The 26,815-nt window shown below is 35.8% G+C and overlaps 1 protein-coding gene across 2 annotated transcripts in view; it reads left to right on the top strand.

Moving 5' to 3' along the window:
- IL1RAPL2 (interleukin 1 receptor accessory protein like 2) overlaps window positions 1–26,580 on the top strand; it is a 1,151,831-nt gene extending 1,125,251 nt beyond the window's left edge. For both annotated transcript variants that reach the window (XM_087859489.1, XM_045804817.2), the window contains 3 exons: window positions 5,808–5,951; window positions 11,343–11,513; window positions 23,730–26,580. In XM_087859489.1, the coding sequence (XP_087715615.1) occupies window positions 5,808–5,951; window positions 11,343–11,513; window positions 23,730–24,427 (1,013 nt within the window). In that variant the 3' untranslated portion in view covers window positions 24,428–26,580. The remainder of the gene's footprint in view (window positions 1–5,807; window positions 5,952–11,342; window positions 11,514–23,729) is intronic.
- Window positions 26,581–26,815: the final 235 nt, after the last annotated feature.

Raw genomic sequence — 26,815 nt, 5'->3', positions numbered from 1 at the left:
ATATAAAATAGTACTACCCATCACTTTCTTTGTTTTTATTTTTTGTTTTCTTTTGTTTAGAATTTAAAGAATTGTAATACAGCTCAAATCTGTGTGCCAGGTCCATTTCATCTCCTTCACTGCCAGATCTGGGGGCAGGGACTGCTTCAGTTTCTCTGCCTAAAAATTTTAGCTTTATTGAGGTAAAATTGACAAATAAAATTGTAAGATATTTAAAGTATGCAACATGATGATTTGCTATACATATACATTGTGAAAGGATACCCCTTGTTGAATTAATTAACACATCCATTACTGCACATATTTATCTTCTTCTTCTTTTTTTTTTGTTAGAACATTTAAGTTCTGACCTTTTAGCAAACTTCGATTATACAATACAATGTTATCAACTACAGTCACCATGTTATACATTAGATCCTCAGATCTTATTCATCTTACAACTGAAAATTTGTACCCTTTTACCAATTTCTCCCTATTTCCGCCCATACTCCCAGCCCCTGACAACCATTTTCCTACTCTCTTTTTCTATGACTTCAGGGTTTGTTTTTTGTTTTTTTTTTTAAGATAAAGATAAACATGTAAGTGATAGCACGCAATATAATATTTACCTTTCTCTCTCTGGCTTACTTTACTTAGCATAATGCCCTCCAGTTTCATCCACGTTTTAGTAAATCACAGGATTTCCTTCTTTTTTAAGAGGAAATAATATTCGTTGCCATATTTTCTTGATCTAATCATTCATTGATAAACCACCCAACACTTTCTCTTTTTTTTCGCTTGCTTGGCTCTATTTCTGTTTATTGTATTTATTACTATTTGAGATCTCATTACATGTTTGTTTTCTTCTTTTTTATTTATTTAAATCCAGTTAGCCAACATATAGTACACCATTAGTTTTTGGCACAGGGTTCAATGATTCATCAGTTGCTTATAACACCCGGTGCTCATCACATCACATGCCCTCCTTAATGCCCATTACAGAGGTGGGTTGGGGGACAGGGTATTTGTTTTCTTCTTATCTCCCCCTCCTCACTAGAATATAAACTCCATGAGAACAGGGACTTTTCCTACCTTATTTACTGCTGTATCCCTAGGGCATAGAACATAATAGGTGCTCAAAAATATTTGTTGGGTGAAAATGCTCCTCCTAGAGGGCCAGAGCAATAAGGTGGGGATAGATAACAGGGATTGGTAGAGAGGATTTCTCTGTGATTTTCTCTTGACTAGTGTCTGCCCTGGGCTATCTAAATGCATTTCTCTTTTTAAAGAAAATCACTTTCCAGATTGGGGGTTGAAAATATAAATACCTCAGGGGCCAGGCAAATAGTGAACTTTTTTTTTTTAAAGAGGCTGGATATTAGGGAAAAAAACACAGACTGGAGAAAACATGCCTCACCTTAAAGGAGCAGTCACTACTCTTTTCTAGAAGATCATTGCCATGATTGCTGAAATGTAAACCCAGCGACATGAGAACTTTTGAATTTTCAAGTTAAGTTGAAAGACTAGGTATGCAATGTTTTGATTTTTAAATATTGATATTCATGTTTTGGAAATACTGTATAGAACAACAAAACCTTTTGGGGGGGCATGGTATACCAGCGTGCACTCTCTGTTTTAGGTAGCAGTTAAATTTTTTTCACTGTGCTTTGCAGAAGGATGCAGTTTATCTTCCCTTATTCCATTTTCCTTAGAAGCTCTCAACAATATGGTAGAGCTCCAGAAAAGATTGAGAAGCCTGATGGCTCTGCTCCAACGTTTTTAATCAGACTGAGCTCTGGCTTGTCTTGCAAAACTTCAGATGTTTCCTTGAGAGTTGAACCTTTCAAACTTTATCACAGCATAGCCTGGCCTCAGTGGCTGCAGTGTTTCCACCTGGAATATGAGTATGGCTCTTTTTATGGAACAATAACTTCGTGATGAGCTGTAAGTCAAATACTGAAAATGCCCTAAGTGGTAATTATGGAGTTTTGATGAATCCTTTCATATAGTGAAAAGGCCTTTCATAAGATGAAAACTCATGTCTAATATATCCAATTAACAGGGTCAGGCTTTCTCAGAGTAAAAAGAACCTTACCTATCCATCTTTTACCTTCACCTACCACTTGCTCACTCCCTGATAAACTATTATCAACAATTACAACTAACATTTTAGTAAGAAGTCCATCCTATTTGTGTGTGTGTGTGTGTGTGTGTGTGTGTGTGTGTGTGTGTGTGAATCAAGACTGAATTTATGCTAAGGAAATTCTGGTAACTGTTTTTTCTCTGCACATATTGCCTTTCCCACAAACAGATCTTACCACTGAATCTCTCTGTTCATTCCCAGTGCTACTGCCCCATGCCAAACCCCCAGTCTGTATAGGAAACAATCAGCTGGGATCTCCTAACCTGCTTCCCAACTTATGAGCTAGCTCAAAACATTTCCAGTCTTCCCTCTCTCTAGTCCCTTGGCTTCAGCTGCTATTTGTCCCATTCTATAATGTCTGATCTTCATGTTCAAAGTGAAGAAATAGTTGGGTTCAAATTAAGAAGGTTAAAAAGAACTACACTTGTACTTTGAGTGCCTACAAAAAGTTACAATCCCATAAATATTTGCAGTTCTGCATATAGCTATCCTTGTGATGTGTATGTAAGACATAGTCCAAATAAAATGACTTTCACCTTCTCAGGAAATGTCCCTAGAAGTATAGATCCTGCTGAGATGGAAAATGGCAGTTGAAAACAGAAGACAAAGAAAAGCCAGGTGTCATCTGGGTGATGACAATTCTGCCCTCTGATTATAGGATGCATGTTTCCCTTTTAACGTCCCTGCCTGAGCTGAGTGAAAGAACACTGGTTGAGTCTCAAGGACTAGGTACACAGTTTTCAACGTAAACAGCCATCATTAGGTAATATCTTTCAAAGACATTTTTATAAAATGGACCCTCAAACCACAAAGGCACTCTTCACATCATGATTTTCTTTCATAAATTTACTGCTGAAAAAAGGTGTCTGCTACTTGGGAGCACAAATTGTTCCTACTGCTGAAGTTTTCCATCTACCTAATAGTAACTCTACTCTGTAAATAGCATAGAAATTGCTGAAGAAAATTCCCATTTGGTGACTTTGAAAGCAGTTGAAGTCTATTCTGACCAGAGACAGAGACAGAAATATATGGAAAGAGAAAGCGTCCAAAATATTTACAAAATAAAATGAACATTTTACAGCAGGAAAAGCATGTTGAATCAAGTCAATCAATGTCCTAAGATCAAAGAGAAGTTAGTTTCTAGAGTAACAAAAAAATCATATTGCTCTGTCAATTTAACACTGGCTGTTAAGAATGCATAACTGATGTAAGATGGTGAGAAAACAAGCAAAGATTTTGATATTGTAGGCCCACACAGGTCTCATAAGCAAGCCTGCCTCACCACTACATAGAGGTATGCAGTGACTCCTGGGAAGCTACTTTCTATATAGAGGGCAGGAGGCAGAGCTAATGTGTGGTAGGATTTTTTTTTTTTTTTACCTGAGATGTTGTGGCTCAATTTTCAAAATGACTACCTCTTGTAGCAGGCAGGACAGAGATAGATTCCAGTTTCCTATCCCTACTCATTATGGGTCTGCTCATGATATTCCTTAACATATTTTGTCCCTCACAGCAGCCCCACTCCCTTCCTTTTTCCATCAACCCCCCTCTTTCCTTACTCAAAAAGAGTAACATTTATTTATGCTTCTTACATTTCCACTCAGTAACTTTCCTGATTGGCCATGCTGTCCCTGGCTTCTACCATCTCTTCTCTCACTCAACCTCCTTTCCAAGACCAAATTCCCTCTCTCCCCATGAAACCTAAAACTTTTCTTCATATGCGGGACCCCAGGGAGCCCCTTTTTTTCTCTCTGGTACAGCTACAGAATTCTTCAGTATCCTCTAATGAAGTGCCTGAGACCTATTCAGTCCTTTCATTCTGCCTGGTGAATTGTAGTTTAGGTTATTTCCTTGGAATTAAAAGGGCAGAAAGAGCCAAAATTCACTACAAGTCACATGTTCTCATGAAGCATTACCAACAGTTCTATGGAGCAAAAGGGAGAAGGCTTGTTTTCCTCTGTCAATTTCCAGGCTGACGCTTATAAAACTGTGGTGTAATAAAAAGAATCTTGAATTTGAAATTAGAATATCTGGGCTCAAGTCCCATCTTGGCCACTTCTTAGGTGTATGACCTTGAGTAAGTGAATTAAACTACTGAGTCTCAGATTCTTCATCTATGTATTCGCCCTATAGGATTCTTGCGCTAAAGGTTTACTTACAGAACAGATTGATAGACTGGTTGAAAATTTTATGTATAATATATATTACATGTAGTATCTATTATATATATGTAGTAGTATATTATATATACTATGTAGTATGTGTGTAGTAAAAATTATATGTAGTATATATTATGTATATTTATCTTTTTCCTTAATCTTAATTGTCATATGAGCCTGACTAGTTTCTCTTAAGCAATAAGCCTATGTAGAGACAAGGGATATCCCCAGGGAAATGTTGGCAATCTGGTTGTTAAGAGACCTTCAGGAGTGGCAATCTGTCATGGTCAGAAATTTGATTTTGACAGTGACCCAGAATTAACCCATCAAGGGAGGCTGATTGATGTCAACCAAACTCATAAACAACTGATAAACAAACTAGAATGTCACTCTCTTTTCCAGTTTCTAGCTACATGGTAAACAGAACTGGTAATAAAAAGAAAAGTCAGTTAGTAATTATGGAATTAGATTTAGGGGAGGTTAGCTGATCTTTTAGGCAATTTTATCTATGTTATATTAAGACGAATGAATGTCCCAATTTCACAAGGGAAGATATGTCTCTGGTCTGGTGTCTTTCAGATTCAGCATTTCTCTTCTAGACATTGCTGAATTAACATTCTAAATTCTCTTCTGACTTCGCGTTTCTCTAAATTCCATGGTACTATCTCCTTTTTTGATGATACCCCTTAGATTTATTAATATCACTAATTAAGCTACAGGTAAGTCACATTCCCTGAGCCTGGGATACATTATGTCTCCTTCCATTATGTGTTGATTTAATTGTTCCAGCTATTACAGTTCTAAGGGTGATCCACTGGAGCAGCCTAGGTCTACTATCAGGTAGCCTGGTGTTGGCTGAATAGTCCAAATTATTAGCCTGGGTTTCTCATTCACTTTTAGCCCCACTGGGCATATTATATTGTATACATATTATACTCATTTATTCAAATAAATGGGGGAAATGGATAAGCTAATTTCCCTAGGTTGCCTTCTATTGGATTATTTTCCTAGGGTTAAATGAAACGGTTAAATCTTGCAAGCTCATTCAATTTTATTTGATTCTGAGAATAATTTTATGATGCTGTTCTCATCTAGAAGAATAGGGCCTGTAGCCTGAGAAGTACTAGATGGTAATCTTACTAAGTCAATAAGGTAATTTAACTGAAACAACAAAATATTGGCCTTAGACCCAGAAAAAGGCAGTTCTAACAGTTCCCTGAGATACACTTAAAACAGAAGTATATAGGTTATATCTAGATGTGTTCAAAACAAATTGGGAGTGACTATTCCTTTTCAGATAGACATCACTTTCAACAGTAAAATTATTCAGATCTTTAGAAAAGAGTTAATTTTATGAAAATTTGATTTATACAAATGTGTCAAGAACAAAGCTACTTACAGCATTAAGCAAGAATCTTTTGGAAAGAAAAGTAGAATGGGTTGTACATCTTACAGACTAGAAATATGGAAAGATCCCAAGTGTTGCTGATTTAATTACCCTTTCCTGTTTATTCTGTTGGTTCCAGATTTAATCTACAAAATTGAACTTGCAGGAGGCCTGGGAGCAATCTTCCTCCTCCTTGTACTGCTTGTGGTCATCTACAAATGCTACAATACTGAATTGATGCTCTTCTACCGACAGCATTTTGGAGGTGATGAAACTACCAATGGTAAGCTGTCTCCTATTGCTCGAATTCAATTAAAAGGCATGAATTTGTGATTATGTAGGAGAGTATCCCTATTCTTAGGAGATACATGATGAAATATTTAGGGTTACAGGGCTATGACTAAAGCAAGTTACCCCTCAAAAAGTTCAGAAAAAAATTGTGTATTTATCAAGAAAGAGAACAAAGGGGAAAAATATTAACAATAGAATCTGGGTAAAGGATATATGGATGTTCTTTAAACTATTTTATTTTTGTAATTTTTGACATTATTTCTAAATAAACAGTTTAACAAGGAGACATGAATTGATCAGGAACTAAAATAATTGCTGTCAAAACCTTTCCCCTTACTAAGAAATAAATTAAGAATCAATTCCATTATTTTCCTCCAGAAAATTCAAATTCAGGTACAGATAATTTCTAGCCATTCCTGGTATTGAAAAAAACAAACAAATCATTTAGGAAACGGATTAAAAGCTATGAAGATTCTATTTTAAAAACTCACAGTGCATCTGGACCCACATATTTTGGATAATTGTAGAACCAGTCTCAAAAATGACCTTAAAGGATAGAAATTCAGAATGTAGTTTATAATTTTCTTATGTGTGCCATCTAAGGCCCTTGGAAATCTTTTGAATGAATTATCAACAAAGCATTGTATTGAGTCTTGTTTCTTTGAACATTCAAAAATGATTTAATTTTTCAAGAGAATAAATAACTGTATTTCAAATCAATACCAATAAGAAATCATGACACGTAACTCAATAGGCATAGAGTCCTCACCCACAAACTACTGTAAGTCTTGGAAATATATGTGTGGAATGCCTTAGGTAAACCAAAATTAAAAAGAAGTCCATTTGTAAGTCATTAAAAAGTCAGATTTGGATTCTAGTTTTCATTATATTGAAATAATGAAAGTTAGAGCTCTTGTTTGTTTTTCTAAGATCATGATCTTACCTCAAAGAAGAAGAGCTCATGATTTTGTTTCTTTTTATAGTGGTAGAAGAAGGGCAGAGTGGTGACTGTAAAAAAAACTTTTGAGGAATCTTTGATATTGGTCCTATGTTTTCTATTTTGTAAGTAATGATATGAGTGGGTTTTAATTGACTTTTATATTTTTATAGTAAATTAGAGATATGCTGTTTGGTGAGTATATATGCATATATATGCATGTTCTTTAACAAAGCAGTATATTTACCTAATTATTATAGCAGCCCATTTAAAAGTGTTACATACCCTTATTCAGACATTGTTTCAAAATGAGTGATTAGGGCCTGTTCCAACCATAATTATGTGCTCCAACAATGTATATGAAAACGTGGTCAATCAGTTTCTATATCCAGCAATTAATATAGAAAAATCTGACTTCTTACCTGCACATGTAAAATAACTAGATGAAATGTGCTACTGAGGAAAAAGTCACTGATTCCCAGGTGCCAACATATGGCTAAATTATCCAATTGGGAATGTAAAAGATGCATTGTCTAAATGAAAGAACATAAAAGGGAGGCTCCTGTGATTACTTTGTTTTGAGTCATGAATATAAGCAATTTGTCAATACTCTCTGTAAGTGATGATACAATTTATTAAATTAAACTGCAATAATTAATTACATTCATCACCCATACCCAATAATCCAGATTAACTGATCAGTTGTAGTACATATTTGTAAGACTAAATTCATGCTACTATTATAGGACATTTCAGGGATAAAATATTCAATTTTGCATCTACATCTCCAATGTGGTCCATGTGGTCAAAGATGACAAATAATCTAGAGCATTTTGATTAAAGAATTGTATGTATTGATTCCAAACCAATTGTTTTAGGGAGAAAATGTAATGGGGAAGGATGGGACGTCAAGGGTTTTCATTAGGAAGGAGTATTTAAACATTTTTTATTCCTACATGGAAACTTAGACCTTAAATACACAACCTGTACTGGCTGAATGGAATACTAAAAAGTCAGCAGGTATGCGGTGAGGATGAATAAATGAATATTAAAGCTCTTTTAGAAATACTCGATTTCATGATGCCAAATATCAGCGAGATAATTTCCAAATTTTTCATTTCTTTATTTAAATATTTTGGCATCTCATGGACACAACTTAGTTTTACCCTTATACTTTTTGTTTACATTTTCTCTTTGATTCATATCTCATAAATTTTCTGAAAGTTCTTATAAAAATGCCTTATTTTTATAAAATAAAATCAACCCATCAGACTTTGACTTCTTAGCCATTTTTATATAATTCGTTTCATTTTTATCCACCAAACAATGATTGCTTCATTTATTTGACTTTTGAGTTGTTCAGTAATTAAATATTTATTAAGTGTCTACTATGTGGTAGGCATTACGTATGGTATATTTACTTATATTCCTCATCTGGATCAACACACACACACACTATAGTAGGCACTAGGGACATAATAATCAATAATGTGACACAGTCTTTGCACTTCAGAAGCTAAGGATTTAGCACTGTGTTTAGCACAGCCCTAAAAGAACTGGGTTGTAAACAGGAATGACTTCCTGGTGGTGAACAAGATTAAAATGAGCTTAAAAAACTGGGAAGGACAGGTGTGACAACAGGAAAATTCTTCCACAGACAGTTTGGTTCCCTTCCTCATAACTTCTCTCTCCATTGGGAACAACATACCTATGGTGATTGCTGTGCAAGCCCTCTTTCTTATAATGCTCTGCCATCTGCATTGTGCTCTATTTTCTGGTTCCTTAGATGAGCTTAGTCAGCACGATTTAACACAGAGGAAGGCTCATTAGCCTTGCCTAGCTAAGTGGTGTTGCTGAATTGCCATTTGGTTTTAAAACAATTTTCAGGCCTTGTTGTTAACCTTATTTGCATCATGTTGTTGATTTTGCTCCTCCATCTTCCTCCTCTCTGTGAGCAACAGCTGTGGCTATTCATGAGGTTTTCTTGGCTGTCTATATAAGGCTGAAGTGCATTTTTTAAACTGTGGCAACTGCATCACTGCTTGCTCACTAGCTGGCATCCTAGAGCTTCTGGGACATCTGACATGGTGGCTTTGAGAGCGCTCTTCCTGTTCTGTCCAGCCACCATAAGCTCTTTATCTTTAGTTCATCTTAAAGGGACATGTCTAAAACCAGAAGTAACACTTTTCCAAAGAGTGATGTGTTTCTAGAATGTTAGGTAAAATTTATTATCCAGATGTGTTGGGTGTTTACACATATCAAAGACATCCATGTTCTTTATCATAACTTGATTTGGGATATGCAAATATAGCAATATTTTTCTAGAAGAAAGTCTATAGCATCACCTATATAGGGCATAGGTGAAGTACGTAAGGACCAGGAATATGTGAGTTTAAGCATGGTTGGAGGGCAAATAGTCTTAGTCAGGATAAGCAATGGAGGCAAAAGTATAAAGGCCTGGTCAGATGAGTAAAAAAGTCAGGTAGTCATTGCAGATGGCTAGCTCATAGTGGATGTTCAACAAATCATTGTTGAATAAATTAATAAGTAGTTGAATTTAGGGAGGTTTGTGAGGTAGAAAAGTTATCTAAGTTGGAAGAAACAAGGGTCTGGTCTGACATTACAGAATTTAAGGCAGCAGCACCATCCATTAAGAACAATGAAATACATTCTGTTCATAGGAATGGATCTGTTTGTCCTTTGGCCTATTTTATTCTTCCAGCTGTGTATCATCGGCAGCTCTAAGTCCCAGGTGAGTAATTATAGCTGGAGAAAGTCAAGGGCTTGCAGGTGCATCCTGAGCTTGATTGGAACAGGGGCAGAGGTGCTAAGATTACCAGGAGGTTCTTACATTAGCATTGCTTATGAACATTCTCACTTCCAAGTGGTGTTTTATGCATAAGAGTGGAATGTGCCCCATTTGTAAGCCAAATGATCTCAACTATCCAGGGCAGTCCTTCATGTGCATCTGCTTCTTGGCAATCAAGTAACCCAACCAAGGTTTACAGAAGCCTTTTTCAGCCAGAGGACATGCTAAAGAAAAGCCTTTTGGCTTCACGCACCATCATAACATAAATAACCAGAGTTCCTTTCATGTGGGGGTGGTGAAGACTGGAATCTTACTAGAATTAGAACAATATAATCCTGCCTCAGATATCTCTAGATAGTCAGAGGGTCCCACGTACTTCTACCCTAAGGTTTTTATATCTCTTCATATGTATATCATTTATTCCTCCTTTAGTAGGTAGAACTAAATCATTAATGGTATAAATGAGTGGCTGCTTCATTCTGTAAATTGGCTTTTGGTCAGGTTTCAGCTATATTCTAATCAAATCTGCTTTAATGGAAAATATTGAAGAGGTTTAGAAACAAATCCTGAAATATTTGCCTATCTTTTAAAATTATTGTTTGCAAGTAACAAGGTTTAGTAAATACTAACATTTTCACTTAAGTCTATGCTCACTACATTAACTTTTAAAAATAATTTTCTATAAATAAGGAAATTTTGAAACCCACTATAACATTTCCAATGTGGCCTTTCTAAAACCAATGGGGACTAACAGCTTGAGTAGCTGTATCCATTAATAATTTTTAGGAAAAAATTTATAAACATTTTACATTTTCTCTTTGGGGAGGCTGGCTCTGAGCCAGTACAGCAAAGGAGCAAAAAAATACTTTCTCAAAGCACAGTTAACTCCCTGACTAAATGTGTTAAGGGAAAACCTAATTTGGCAATAATGGAAAGATGTATATTTTGAAGCAAAGACTTCCTTTGGAAGCTTGTGTCAAATTAGTTGGCCATGGATTGAACAAGAATAACAGACAATGCACTTGTATAAAACCCAGCTGCTGTCTCTAATATTTGGTAATGAACTACTTTTTGTATATGAAGATGATGATACTAACCAACTGGAAATGTGGCATGTGTTGTGAATAGTGTCTCCAGGAGTGAGGCTGGATTATTTTGATCTTCCACACTCAAGGGCCCAGCCCCTCTTGGATCTCTTGAACATATTTGTGCAAAAGAGGTATAGTCTGTGACCAAGTAACAAAGCCAAGCCAACTGGCACAGAAAAAGTTCAAATCCATGACTTTGGTCTATTTAGTCCTGCATTCAAACACACTGAGCTAATCATTCACACATCACTGAACATCACAAATATGTATAGTCACCAAAAGTCACAAATAATAATTCTCTCTTTTATTCTGTCCTGACTATAGGTTTCCCATTACCACAACAGTTTCAGCCCATATCATATGACTAGGTTATGTGGAAATGCACTAGATTTCTTATAACATGGCATGTGGTTTATTTTTTTTTTTCTAATTGTTAATGACAGTCACTAGTTACAGTGCTTAGTTCAGCCTGTTAGGGGTTATAGACTTTTAGTACTTAAAGAGAATCTACTAATATATTAAACCCACTTGTTGTTCTTTATATTTAAGACAATAAGGAATATGATGCCTATCTGTCTTACACAAAAGTGGACCAAGATACTTTAGACTGTGACAATCCTGAAGAAGAGCAGTTTGCTCTTGAAATACTGCCAGATGTCCTGGAAAAACACTATGGATATAAACTCTTCATCCCAGAAAGGGACCTGATTCCAAGTGGAAGTAAGTACTTTCAAGTTTTGTATTTAAAAATTTTTGTTTCTTTTATGAAGTTATATGATGGCTTCAAAGGTCAGAGTCAAGTATTTAGATAGTTGTTTCTCACAGTAGATTTTTTTAAATTCAAATTTCTCCACTATGCCTGTGTTCTGACATTCTAGCACACGAATTTTTTAAAAGGCACTCTCACTAACATTTTAGGTATGGTTTTTAAATTATGCCTTAATGGTATTTTTTTATTATATTGCCTTAGTGTTCTGAGAAAATGATGATCCTTAAAAAAAAAAAAAAACTCTGTAAGTCAAAGTCTTTTCAATGGATTTCAGTTCCAAAGTTGGTCTTCTGTCATTGTGTTTCTACTTATACCTACATTCATTGTCACTAATAACTGAAATTATGCCTTGTTACTCATTTCCAGATTTATAGAACAAAATCCACATAAAAAATGTATGTGAGGCCATTTGGTATAGCACTTTCACTGTGTATTTAAATTATTTTAAAGAAGCTCTGGACTATGTGGGCTTGAATGCTACTTTTAAATTATGCTGCATATTGAAAGCTGTTTTTGAGCTTTTGGAATAAATTCAGGTTCAAGTAAAAAATATATATATTTATTTCCTGTTCATGTTCAGAGTGCTGTATAGGGTAAAGCATAAGGGGAATAGAGAAAAGCCTAAAATACAACCCTGCCCTCAAAGAGTTTAAAATGCCATTGAGGGAGAATAAAACTGCTGGAATTAGTTTGCATATGATCTATATTAATATCCTGAGGGGGGGATTAAAATGTGACTAGGGGGCGCCTGGGTAGCGCAGTCCTTAAGCGTCTGCCTTCGGCTCAGGGCGTGATCCCAGCGTTCCGGAATCTAGTCCCACATCGGGCTTCTCCGCTGGGAGCCTGCTTCTTCCTCTCCCACTCCCCTGCTGTGTTCCCTCTCTCGCTGGCTGTCTCTCTGTCACATAAATAAATAAAATAAAATCTTCAAAAATAAATAAAATAAAATGTGACTACAAATCAGAATATGGTAATTTGTACACATGCAATAACAAAATTAAAAGGTTTGTATTTTCCATACTTCGCAGTATGTAAAATATTTTCACATAATTTCATTTCATGTTTATAATAACCCTGTGTGGAAAAAGAGCTAGTACTATTATCGTCACTTTACAGATGAGAAAGTAAGTTCAAGAAGTCCAAGATCAGATAGCTGGCAAATAGTAGAGCTAGGATTAGAACCTAGATCTATTTGACTTTGGTTCTAAGTCCACTAGATCATGCTATTACACCATAACATTTATTCAGATTATCAACAGTCTACCAAAGGCTGCTAAACTGAAAGGAGATAATTTGAAACACTTGTGTTTTGGTTGTTTATCTCTTTTCTCAGAATGTGTATGTATCTAAGTATGTTTCTGTATGCATATGAATATGCACACTTAAATGTACATAGAAAGGAACAAAGAAGACAATATTTACTGGTCCATTACTTCCCTGTACAACAAATGTAATAATTCCCCAAACTCCTTCCCATAGTCTTCTACTCTTTTCTTTCTGTAATTCCCTTCATCTTTATGACTTGAGATACCACTTCTACATTGATTGAACCCGAAGGAACCTGCTGATACCTCTGAGTCATTTTTGATTCTTCTGTATCTCTCTCCCAAATCCAGTGTCTCTTGCATCTTTTCCATTCTCAGTTCTACCATTCTAGTGTAGGCCCTAATCACCTCATTATTGCAGTGTTGATTACTCTCTGCGTTCTTTATTTTTCTTCCCATCCATTTCCACAAATATGTGTAACTCCTTGATCATGTCACTCGCCCATTCAACCTTAAATTTTTCACCATTTCCTATAAGATAAAATCCATAACCTTCAGCTAAACACTTCTGTAGTCTGGTGCTAGCCCAGACTGGTCTCCTAAACTTGTCTCTTACGATTTCCCCTAGTTATACCTTTTAATCTAACCACATTGTACCTTTGATATACATTGTGTGTCCTTATAATGCTTTTGTTCATGCTAGCCTTTTATACCTTTACAAATCTTACTTACTCTTCTCAATATCACTGCCTGTGTAAAAAGCCCATAATAATTTCTCCAGCCCTAGCGTTCACTATGCACAGTCACTTGTTGGCCTATAAACTATCTTAACTCCTCAGCAAGATTGTAAGCTCCATGAGGGCAGAGACTATATTTCATTTATCCTCACACTCCTGTCATCATCTAGCAGAAAATTTGAGCTCATTGGATGCTTCATAGGTCCTTGTTGATTTTGTTTGAGCAGTGTCAAAGATAGGAGGAAATAATGAGAATGAAATAAGTTAGGGTTTAAATTTTTGCATGACAGTACCTAAATGGCATTTGTCTTTAACAAGGCAAATGTGAAAGCTAAAAAGGAGCTTTCTACTGAAAGAAAAAAAAATTGTGAATAATTCATAGGAATAGTTTCAGTCCTTAAAATAGGCTATTTTATTTTTTTGATATTAGAAAGAATACTTACAAGGGGTTGAACACTGATGAAAAATTAGAAACATTTCTTTACTATTTTTGCTTAATTTATTAGATTAGTACTTATATTTTTATTTTGCCAAGAGCATCTTTTTAAATGTAGAAATTCTGCAAAATCAATTTTTAGAGTGATAATATCCTAAATTGTATTAAAGTAACATCATTACCAAAGTGGAATTTATATTCTCTGTTAAGTCATCTTCAATGGGATTCAATGTGGTACTGGCCTTTCTGTCTTATTCCAAAATTGTTAGCACCACAGTAGGCAGTCTTTATCAACATCACCAAGTGACTGAAAAACATTAGTCTTCATGTCTAAATATTTCAACATTGACTATCTTTCTTCTGAACTGGAAAACATTGCTTCACCATCATGTACATCAGAAAGGGAAATGGGGATAACATGGAACACAGGAGAGTCACTTTACCTAAGACTCAGTAGATGACACTTGCTTATTATGTAAAGAAGAAGCTATTATGCATAGGTGAGAGTCAGACCCAGGCAGCATGAGGGTGAAAGAGATGCATCCCAAAATCATGTCTTCTTAATGCTCCCATGTAGTCTATTTTGGTGACCTGACAGGTCAATTGAATCAACACACTGTGTCAATGTAGCCAAATAGGTGGTAAAATATTTTATACCTCATTGAGTTAGCTAGTCATTTGGCTAAATTGATTGAAATTAACTAGTTGTTTTGGTGTATCATAGACAAGTCTGAACATCCTCCTTGACCATAGAGTGTGAGGCTTATATAAACCATGTTTCTTAGCTCAAAATTACAAGATTTGAGTTGAGGACTGTAACACACTGAATAAGAGATGATAAGAAGTTGTCACCTAGTATACCCTGACATTTAAAGAACTTAACATAAAAACACCCAAGAAGTCATTAGGACGGCAGAGATTCTATAGTCCATAGAAGATCAATTTAATTGTTTTGAGATTCTACAACAATCAGACTGAGCAGGGACTTGGATCCTGGGTACTCAATGGTACACAGGAAGACTCCTTTTACAAGTAAGCCATTTGGGACAATTATGCAGTTTTTAGATGCAACCACTGGAGGGTGTTTGATTTTAATCCTTCCTTCCTGAATAAGGAAATTCATGTTCTCTGAATTCCGATTTGCGAGTGTAACCTGCAGAAGTTCTTAAAAAGGCCCTTTGACAATTTTTCTTTTTCCATCAACATTTCAGAGCTGGCTGAGCAGTCACCATGTCACGATTAACGAGTTTTTCCTTGGCATTTTTAGCATGCATTCAGGAAGTCGATGAAGTATATGAATAATATACTTGATTTACACATGAATGACAGAGTAGAACATTTTGGACTTGGTGTATGTGTGTTATTAAAGAAGCTTCTGTGGTCTGTATTTGCAGCCATTGGTACAGATTTAACAGGTTATGCTATATAAATATAGACACATTCCTGGGGGGAAAACTAGTTACAATATTATAAGCTATGTTTGTCCCTCACATCTCATTTAAAATATGTTGACCCAAGACTACTCCTTCCTCCAAAAACTAGCAATGAGGCCTTTGAGGATTGTAAAAGCAGGCTTCATAATATCATCCTTGATCTACAACAATAATTTTTTATGAATCAAATTAATGAAGTCTATGACATTAACCCATTAATGTTTAATGTCTTCAGTTTTGATGTATCTTCAGTTTCTTTTGCACCATTCTCATGATATTCCAACTCAATCTCATTAACACACAAACCTTTCCAATGCATACAATTTCAAAAGTACATGAAGGAGACTCCCCCCACCTTCTCTTTGTCTCTCAGTCTCTCTCTTCCTCATATGATCAAGGGTTCTCAAAATGCTTCAATATAAAGATGTCACTTTCCAAGGTAAGGTGGTGTCTGCACTATTCCCACATGCTCTACTAGAGAAGTGTCCTTTGGCCATTATGAACCAGCAGAGATGGGGAGATTTGACACAAATATTTTTCCTAAAGACTAAAACTAAAAGTCTTCAGATCTGGACATTATTTTCCTGGCAGTGGCCTACCTTTCCATTCTTGAGGCTGTGGCCAGGATCTTCCTTATGTTTTCTCAGGTTTGGTGCCTGAATGTGGCAAGAATTCCTACTTTCCAGTAAAAATTTGGTTTGTCTCTTCCCAGGCTAGAAACATCTGTCCTGAGAATAGCAAAAGCAACTTTGTTGCCAACAGGCGTCTGAGTGTCAGAACTGACAGGCAACCAAAAGAAAGCCAGATAGAAAACACCCTACTCAAACTGCCTAGAGACACAAACTTGAGACGTAGAGATTTTCTCACCCCTGCAGCTGCTGGGTTTTGTGGTGTAAAGTACTGTACACAGAGCACATTGTGTTCATGGGGCCTAGTGGATCCTTGAGGAATGAACAGATGTGCTCTGAAGCTGACATGTGACCAATAGAACCCAGCTGTGCAATTGAGATCCTGAGATTGGGGACATTTTTGGATGAGTACCATTTAGGTTCTCTATCCCACCTTCTATCAGTGTTTCTGAAGGGATTAAAAAACATAAAAATATAAAAGGTTATTGAATTAGGCTGAGGGCTACTGATCAGATGGAGAAAATAACATTCTAAGACTAAAAGTAGAAACAACCCAATCCTGTAGCTGTTGTTTGCCTTTAAGAGAAAACAATCAAGGTACTTAAAAATGCATATGCAATATTTATTAACAGTTATAACTTGAGCCAGTTCCTTCTGAAGGTTTAGAAAAATCTATGAATATCTAAGTGGAATTTGAAAAGAAAAAAATCCTTCAAAGACATTTATCTCAATTTTCCCTTCTATTCAAAGACTGAGTTATTCATGCATTATTATACTAGAGAAAGACATTAATAAACTAAAGATATTGTCATACATATGTTTGATCAGCTCTGTCTGTTGAAGTTATATTTATGAATTTGGCATCAAGTATCAGTATTACTGAAGGAGTAATTGAGCGAGTGAAACTCAAGAATCCTATAACTCCTTCAGTAATTTAAGGGAAAATGATAATGTCTGATTACATTCTTGCATTTCCTCACTATTCTAATCTTCAGTTTTTTAATGCTTAGTGCTAGCCATGTGATTGTGCTGACAATGGAATGACAAATGAGTGGAGAATACATCTGGTGTCAGATGATCCCTAGTCACTGCTAAGTGAGGCATGCAAAAAATATTTTTGTACATGGATCTGTAAGTACTCATTGCCAATAGTTCCTCTAATAGCTGGACATATTGGACACCATTCAAGTAAATTTTCCTTGGGGAGTAATAAAATCCTTTTCAGGCAATCTGATGTCTGTGACCTAAAAAGTGTGAGGCAGGGGTGACATGCACAACTATGGAAATTTAACACATTGTGTGCAATTTACTCACATGGAATAAAATTAGATATGCCCACTATCCCCTTCATGTTAAAGCCAAGAGAAGGGAATTGTACCCCAATATGCCTCCAGATGTACTGAGGTCAATGGACTGAGGTTTCTCACAAAAGTTTAAGGTTAAGGAAGAACTGTGTAGAATTTCAATCAAGAAATCTACTGCTTGAATGGCACAAAGAACAAGCACCTTAAAAAAAAAAAGAGCATAAGACCAGGATAAAACTGTCTTTAAGTTCAAAGGAGCCACAGAAAAGACAATATAAAGAGAGAGCAGGTAATCTTGTTCCCTATTTACTAAGATTGCATTGATGGAAATTAGTTCTATCTACAAGTTTCTAGGGCATGAGGTTAAGGGAGAAAAGAGAGGGGAAGGACATTTTGCAGACTTTTTTTGCTACTCTCCACATTATCTTTCCCTCAATATTCTCTGAATGTGTTCCATTACCTACCTCCACCCTTGGTAAAGAGGTGAAGAGAGATGAGAAAGAATTTGGAGATGTGGACAATATTCCAGAGTAAATTCTGCCTACTGTCATGCTTCCCCACCCACCCACAGATAAAATGTAATAGCAAAAGTATGGGATTCACTACCAGAAATACAGTCTTCAAAGTAAAAACTGTGAATAAACATAGTTCGCTATACTTACAAGGTCTTAGCAAATCCATGTTAACCATTGATCAACCAAACTATCAATAAGTATTAATTAGTATACTTAACATTAGTCAGTAGAAAACAAAACTCCTACCAAAAAATTTAGCCCAATAAACTATCTATGAAATATCAAGCCAAGGACTTGGAGGAGAAAAGGAAAGTTTTTGTAAGGTAAGTAATATCACGCACTGTTTAGAAAGCCCCTCCTTCCCACACATACATCTAGTTAAATAAAAATTTTATTACTTCAATCTTTGTGACAGACAACACAGGCAGAATCTAACATCTGCCAGAGGCAGAATCAAGACCCAAATCTTTAGTAATATCAGCCAAGATAAAAGAGTCAGGTTGTCAATCTATATAACTCTTGCAATAGGTTAGTATTAAGCATCATTATTTAAAATGCAGATAGTATATTCAGTGAGACTACATTATAAGTACCTCACTGTATCTAATTATACCAAAGAGCTAATAATTTTTCCCAAATATATAGTTCTGAATAATACATTTTTCTTTGATACATAGGAAACCTGTATTATTTTTGCTGGTTTCTCCATACAAGTCAAAGGAAAGGACCCACTTAATCAATTAGAAAGAACCCATTTCTAATTTCAATTTAGAAATTAAATCTTGAATTAAAGTCTTGAAATATTAACCCATAGGTTTTAGAAATACCACTGTTGATAATGTTGGCCAAAAATTAACGAAGTAGTATCTATGTTAATGCATCCTGTCTCATCCTAATGATTTGTCTATTTGATAGTGGATGTACATAGCTGTGGGTATATCAAACTATTATTATATGAACCTGGAAAAATAGTAAATCATGTCTTTGTCTACAGGCTATTTGTCTTTTAACTTTTTAAAAATATGCCAACCACCCTTAACAGTGACCCTGACATAAGATAATTTACAAGTAACTAATTGATTAGTTTGATAAATCTAATGGTTAGTGGTTAGTAGGCAGTAGCAAGACCTCATGGAAATTCCTAAATATATAGGGGTTTTTTTCCTCCCTTGTTCTTCTGTCTACATCTGCAGCAGATTCAGCACCTGAGATTTAGAAGAGTACTGAGTTCTTTGGGGGAAGTATACACATCCCATTAGAAGCCATTTCTTGGAGCTGCCATTCTTCCTGCTTCTATTTCATTGCTTCATTTCTTTCTTCAGTTTGCTTTTTTTGCTTTGTTAATAACTGTCCTGTTTCCAAGTCACTTTTGTAGATCTAATTCTACTTTTCTAAATGCACTGTAATTTTGGTTTATACAACTGCCCCTGAAAGAAATTTTTAAATTGAATTTTCTTTCCTTTTAATAGTTTTAGGTAGTCACTTTCCTTGTTTCCTGTTGGCTTGACCTTTCTTCGTTCTCTAATAGGTACACATCCCAAAGAGGGCCTAGTGACAATGCATTTCCTTTCTAGAATATTTCATAATCTCCATCAACTCTCAGTATAGACAAAAGAAAAAAGGTTCTTTGAAGTTGCACTTATAATGTGAAAAATGAATTTGTACCAACTCAAGCCTCTATAAAAAATACGGTCAAGGGGATTTTTTTTCTTTACCACTTGTGAAGATCACAAATAGACTAAATGTAATTAGCTTTATTTTGTGTCTGATAAATTGGTATGGTTTCACGGCCTTGTCTAGAGAAGCAGAAGACTATCATACCCAGGCTTCTTTAGTCTTTTCTGTCATCATAAGTTGCTTCAAACCAAAATCTGCAAAGAAATAACTTAATGACCTTTTATTTAAGGAATATTTTATATTTTTCTATGTGGAAAAAAAAGAGCCTTTGAGGGATTCCTGGTACTCAGTTGCTAAATTCTCCTGAATAAGTCAAGGCAAGATTTAATGAATATTCATGTGTGCTGTGGATTTAGGGATTTTTTTTAAAGTTTCCTTATTATCTCTTCGTGGTAACAAGCTTTTTAGAATGGTTTCTGAAGATTTCTAAAATGTCCCCCACAAAACCACAGCTCTTCCATGGCAAACACCACTGCCTGTCACAGACTACACTAGCTATGGACTGGCAATGTCTTAACATGATACCTGTTTCTGCTTAGTTTATTTGGAACTTTTCCAAACCTAAACACCCTGACTGGTCTCTAATTCAAGGGCAGCAAACTTTCTCTGTAAAAGTCCAGATAGTAAATATTTTTGGCTTTGTGGGTCATATATGGTCTCTGTTGCATCATATTCTTTTTTTTTCACAACCCTTAAAAAGTTATTCCTTGCTCACAGACCATACAAAAACAAGACATGTTCTTAATGGATCAGGCCCTAGTTTACAGTCATTGGATGCAAACATGCAACCCGGGGGTAAGAGGGAAATTATTTGGGGCACTTGCTGCATAGAAGCCAGCAACAACTTCCTGGCTAAAGATTAGCAAGTAAAAAATATTAATCCTACCTGTTTGGTCTCTTGTTAGTTTACTACATTTTCCATGATGGCTAGGTCCTGGTTTTTTTCCCAAAGATAAAAAGACAGAAAGTAAAGACTTAAGAAGGGAGGAAGGAAGGGCGTGAAGGGAGATAGACAAAAAGAGGAAGGGAGAGCAAGAGAGGGAAAGGCAGAAAGAGCGAGCAAGAAAGCAAAAAGGGAGATAAAAGGACAAGAAGGAGACAGGACAGTAAAAGAAAGAGAGAAAGAGAGAGGTAGAGAGGAGCTGGGGGGGGTGGAGAAAAAAAACATAGAAAAACAGAGAGCGCCAGAATATGGAAGCTAGTGCACAGTCTCTCCTTCTTTTCCTTAGAGCCAGGCAGCTCTTAGAGGCACCTCCCCAGCTGCTTTCAAACATTGAGGTTGCTGCCCAGCCACTGATCACCATCCCAAGAAGTGAAATGTGGGCTTCACATCTGAAAACTTCCACTTGGTTTTTCACCAAGTGAAATGGAACACGAAATTCGGGGCCCAAGCAAATGGCTCATGTTTTCTTTGGGACACTTGGTCTGTGTCTACCCAGGGAAAAATTTGATGTACTGACTGACTGACTCCAGTGCATATGATTAATGTATATATAGGGCAAACCAGGATAATTCAGACCTTTTTTTCTTCCACAGCAGGTTTTCAGCCGGAATTATCTGGAAGGTTGCCTCAACTCTCCACTAGGCTTTGCCAGGATAAGCACAGCCAGTGTAGTATGCAGGAGACAGGGACCACTCCCTCTATCCAAGGTTCCCTTCAACACCCACACCCTGTGCAGCTGAGCAGAGTGGGATCTGTCCTGACAGTCATTCTTTCTGGAGGCAAATGCAAATTCTGTCTAATGAATCTCTAAGAGGCCCCCAAAACCCTAAATGTTGCATTTGGCTTAGCTGTCAAATGGCAAAATATAATAGATTGATGAAGGAGGAGAAACATACAAATGGGAAGAAAAAACGTACCCTGTTCCCTTCCCCATTCAGGAAAGCGGATAGCAAAAGCCAAAGCCCATAAATCCCAATCAAACTAATTAGTACGTATGTATATAGTTTCTCTTAAGACTGTGAACACCTGGATTGTAAATTTTTTCTCTAAGTAGAGATATGTATAGATAGACATACCTTTTGTTTTTAAAAGTATAGTTAAAAAGTAAATTAGACTACATCCCAACACATAGAAAAAGTGTTGCTCATAGAGGCATAGTTTATGTGACAGATGTGCTCCTTACAAGATTTGTACAGATCATTTTTTTAAATTAAATGAAAAGCTACAATTAATGAGGGAAGAATACTACTTGGAATAACCCCTTGGTAAATTATTTTGTAAAGAATTCCTCTATGAAACTAACAATTAACTCATAATTTACCTGGCAAAACTGTATTTTCATGGACTCTTGTACTGATGTCTTAATCTGGGTTTGGGTTTTGTTTTGTTTTGCTTTGCTTTGTGTGGAGGAAAGGTGAAAAGAATAATGGGAAAGATGCATGATAGTTTATTTTACTGTATCTTACAGATCCAACCTCTAATGATGAAGCTTCCCACATAACTTCTTTCTTTTTGGGAGCAGGAAGAAAGGAAGAAAATGAAGAGTCAGAGCTGTTGATACATTGGGATAAAATTTTTCCACTCTATTGAAACTTTCTACCTTTCCTTCCATTCTGTTTCACCAGTTCTCTAAGTGATAATTACAGAGTGATAACTTCCCCATTGCTGCTTGTGTGATGTTTTTATTTTGCTTTGTTTGTTTGTTTTTATTTATTTTATTTGTTTTAGATTTCAATGCTGATTTTTTCCCCTGAATAAATAATCTCTTTAAATTCTTAAGAGGTTCCCACTCCACTTAGAAGTTGCCTTACAAATATTCATTGTAACTACTGCATGAGAAAGTCCTAAAATGTATTAAGTAAAAACCAAAACAACAGTAACAACAAATTGTTAAGTGGGCAATTTTATGTGTATCTCTTAAAAAGTTTTTTGTTTATCTATAGGGTGTGTAGAAAGTTTACTCATTTTCACTTGTGAAAATGTTCTTGCTGCCTAGTGGTGGAAATAAAACCCTTGAAAAGAGACGTATCTGTGAAATATGCATCTGTAAAATAAGTTTCTCTTTTCAAATGGCTTGTACTGGGCTGTTTGGTGGCCCCACACTATGTACTGGACGTGACTTCTTGAAAGCAGTCTGTAACCTTGGGCAGATTTGCAGTGACAAATGTTGCTATGCTTCTGTAAGCACTGCTTCTGCTAGAGGGCACTGTACATTAGACAAGGCCTTGTGCTCTACTTAGTAAAGACAGCTCTCTGTTGCCGCACCTGTGTCCAAGTCTCCATTTGTTAACACATGTGTGTGTTTCCCTTTTTGGCAGATAAGACTTTGGGAAGCATGATTGCAAAAGGATTATTCTGCGGAATAAATAAATCTAGAATTAGTTGAGTGTTTTTCTACCATGAAAGGACTATAACATATTCACCTAACTCGCAGAATTGTTCCACAAAGTAGGGCAAAGACTTCTCAACTGATTGACTCCCCCTTTATCCTTTTACCATTCATTCCACATCATCCCCCACCTCTAACTTTACCCCTTACTCTTCCCTGGAACAAAGAGCAGCTGGTTCAAATTAAACACATGGGCACAAAAACACCACGTCCCTATCTCCCAGTTTGAAGGGCAACATGGAGAACCTAAGATTGCAGAAAATAAAAGGTATTCTGAGGAACAGACTATGATTCTAGAAGAGATTTTCCACTATTTCTATCAGTTATCTTTGAAGTAGTTCATATACCCCCTAACTTTTTAGTAGTTTGGTAGTTTAGTAGTTTAAAACTACAGGGAAAACCAAATCAAACCCATAAATACAGTGACCTTTCATTCATTAAACAACTCCATTTCTCTTTTCATCAATCTGATGATTATTTGTTCCCCTAGAGCTGTTGATACATTGGGATAAAATTTGGAAGACTGCCTTGAACTAAATGATTAAATAAATAAAAATAGCTGAAATACATCTAAGCTCTGAAGAAGTCAGAGTTTTGTATTAGTCAACAGAACACTGTAAGTAATGATGAAGAGAAAGAAAATAAGTATTATAAGCGGAGGTTTTCTTTTTCCATTGTTGTTTTTAGGAAATGTACTGTCTGAATGTGCACTACAAGAAAAGAAAATGTGATGTACCTTAGTGAAAGACTGGCTTTTTGCTATATTAGAGTGCAAACCTAATGCTTTAAAGACTGGAAATGTCTTTGTTTTACTCTTTCTCTCTTTCTGTGATTTGTAGCATACATTGAAGATCTCACAAGATGTGTTGAGCAAAGCAGAAGACTTATTATCGTGCTAACTCCAGACTATATTCTCAGACGAGGATGGAGTATTTTCGAATTGGAGAGCAGACTCCATAACATGCTAGTCAGTGGAGAAATCAAAGTGATTTTGATTGAGTGTACAGAATTAAAAGGAAAGGTGAATTGCCAGGAAGTGGAATCACTAAAGCGCAGCATCAAACTTCTGTCCTTGATCAAGTGGAAGGGACCCAAAAGCAGCAAATTAAATTCTAAGTTTTGGAAGCAATTAGTACATGAAATGCCCATCAAGAAAAAAGAAATGCTTTCTCGGTGCCATGTTCTGGACTCGGCAGAACAAGGACTTTTTGGAGAACTCCAGCCTATACCCTCTATTGCCATGACCAGTACCTCGGCTTCTCTGGTGTCATCTCAAGCTGATCTCCCTGATTTCCACCATTCGGATTCAATGCAAATGAGACACTGTTGCAGAGGTTATAAACACGAGATACCAACCACCACCTTGCCAGTACCTTCCTTAGGCAACCACCACACTTATTGCAACCTGCCTCTGACACTACTCAATGGACAGCTACCCCTTAATAATACCCTGAAAGATACCCAGGAATTTCATAGGAACAGTTCCCTGCTACCTTTATCATCCAAAGAGCTTAGCTTCACCAGTGATATTTGGTAGTAAAAACTCTGAAGTCCCCTATATGTGAGCATACAGAATTTCTGCTTTACCAAGCATAAAGTACACCTAACAACATTGAGGTGCTGAAAAAGTGTTCAAAGTAAAAGGCACAGAATCCCTTTTGTACTTAAAATTTTTGTTTACATTTCCAGAATAGTGGGGGGTGGGGGAAAGAAGGACCTGCTTTTGTAGTATAGTACCTTGTTTCAATGTATAGTTTTGATTTCTTCCTGAAAATAAAAATTTAAAAATCCTTTTGTTTTAGAGTAGGTTTTATGATACCATTTGGACTGCAAACTTTGTAGATGAGGTATCTTCCCCATATTTATAAATATTTCAGTATTTACATGGTATCTGAAATAAGGAAAACTTAAAGACTTGAATTGAATTTGAAAATTCTGAACTAAGTTTAAGGGGAAAAGAGAACTTCTACAGAAAACCGAAAAATCAGGAATTATCAAGAAAGAAGTGTTGAAGCACCCCAATGAGAAGATTGTAGAAGATCAGTTAAGAAAAAAATGTGATTGAAATATTTGGAACTTCTTCAACATACTGGGCAACTTCTCTAAACTAAATCAACAGCTCGTAATGACCGCTTATAGTTGTATAGGGAAGCACATCTTCTTTAGGCAGACTGGTAGGTAGGCAAATATGCATTTCTTAAGCAAATGAATAGAGAGGCTGCTAGTTCTTTGAAGATGATTTTAAAGAACTCTTATGGCTTTCTATCCTATTACAAAAGTTTTACAAATTTGAAAACACATTTTAAGATGCACATTTTATTGTTTGCTAATAATTCACATTTGGATTTTTTTCCAAATGATCTCTTGACCTGCTTTATATGAGGATGTGCGTATCTTCCTACTTTTTTACAGCATCATTGGAGTTTGAATTTAAATAAATATTGACTGCAAGTGTCAGCAGTAGAAAAGAAGTAAAACAACAATATTCACAGATGAAGTGCAAAATAATTCAAGTTTACTAGTGGTAGAGCAGCAATTGCAGTGATTCTCATCTGAAATGTAGTTGTGAAACAAACTATTCTGTACATACACACTATCTTCTTGGCCATGTGTGCAAGGTTCCTGCAGAAGTATCTCTATTCCTGGTGCTTCAAAGAGTATATTTTATAGACTAAACTTCTCCACCTTCACATTATAACTGTGATTGTACCACACCAGAAAATCCCTGTGAATGATCTAAAATATTGTGAATTTGCTGTAAGGATTGTGCCCCTATTCTAGTATTTATTGTGGATTACTACTTTGTGTTCTTTCCAATTACTCAGTTTTGGTGTGTTCTCTACCAAGATGCCTGCGGGGGCCAACGTTTAATCAAGGTTGATTCTGGCACCTTGCAAATGGTTCGTAAATCATGTTTTTGGACAAATATAAATAAGGACAGAAGTACACAGTGTGTAAAATTAAGAATTTGCCCAACCCTTGTAAATGTGAAACTCAAATGTATAAGAGAATATTAGATAATATGTTTTGATTATTTCTTTCAACTTTTTTATATTATTGATTCCCTGTGATCCATGGAAAGTTTTGTTTAAAGTACTTGTTTCTCCATTGCTTTTCTATATCCAGCTGCTCAGAAAATGCATTATGCTTCAACAGTATGTAAAAGCTTAACAGTGATACATGTTCATTTCATAGTGAAGCAATTAGTTGCTCCTTGTTCAATACATATAGGTGTTTTGTAGATGTATTGTTTCCACTGAGGAAGGTGATTTTGCTTCTGTAAAAAAAAAGTAGGTATTTCAAAATGGAAATTTATCAATTCCAAACCGTTTTCCAAGTGTTATAAAGTTGTATTTACTCTTCATTGTTCTTTAAAGATATGTGTAATTACTAAGTTAATAACCTGCATGAAATGAGTAGTATATATGTTTAAGTGACCAATTGTACTTTTTATTATTTTGTTTTTCACAGAAGCCTAGATTAATTCAAATAGAATGTTCAGTGGTATTTTTAAACTAATAGTTCTGTATTGAGCATGCCAGTTCTGAAAATATAACATGGGTCTCTCTGCTTCCTTTATTTACAATGATTAAACGTGGGTAGCAATTTGAGTTGGCTGGCCACAATGTGTCCTTTCACTACTAGTAAGTACTCAAAAACAGAGCATTCACACTTGTGCTGGGGAACTTGACAAGAAACCTTTTCTACCATTTTCAAGAACCAATGTGTACACTATCTATAAAAATTTATTTCTAGATGGCAATTCAAAATTTGATTTTCATCTGAGATTTTTGAAAGATATAGCCTATAGGATATAATAAGCATTTAGTCTAGAACATAATATATTCTTCCCCTTGCTTACACAGTAGGAAAAACTTTCTTCTCAATTTTTTCATTGAAATGGATTTGAAAATTTAGAAAAATA

This window comes from Ursus americanus, chromosome X (genome assembly GCF_024610735.1).
Source record: "Ursus americanus isolate L20-20 chromosome X, mUrsAme1.1.p, whole genome shotgun sequence".
NCBI classification, from domain to species: domain Eukaryota; kingdom Metazoa; phylum Chordata; class Mammalia; order Carnivora; family Ursidae; genus Ursus; species Ursus americanus.
This window is presented reverse-complemented; position numbering and strand designations above follow the sequence as displayed.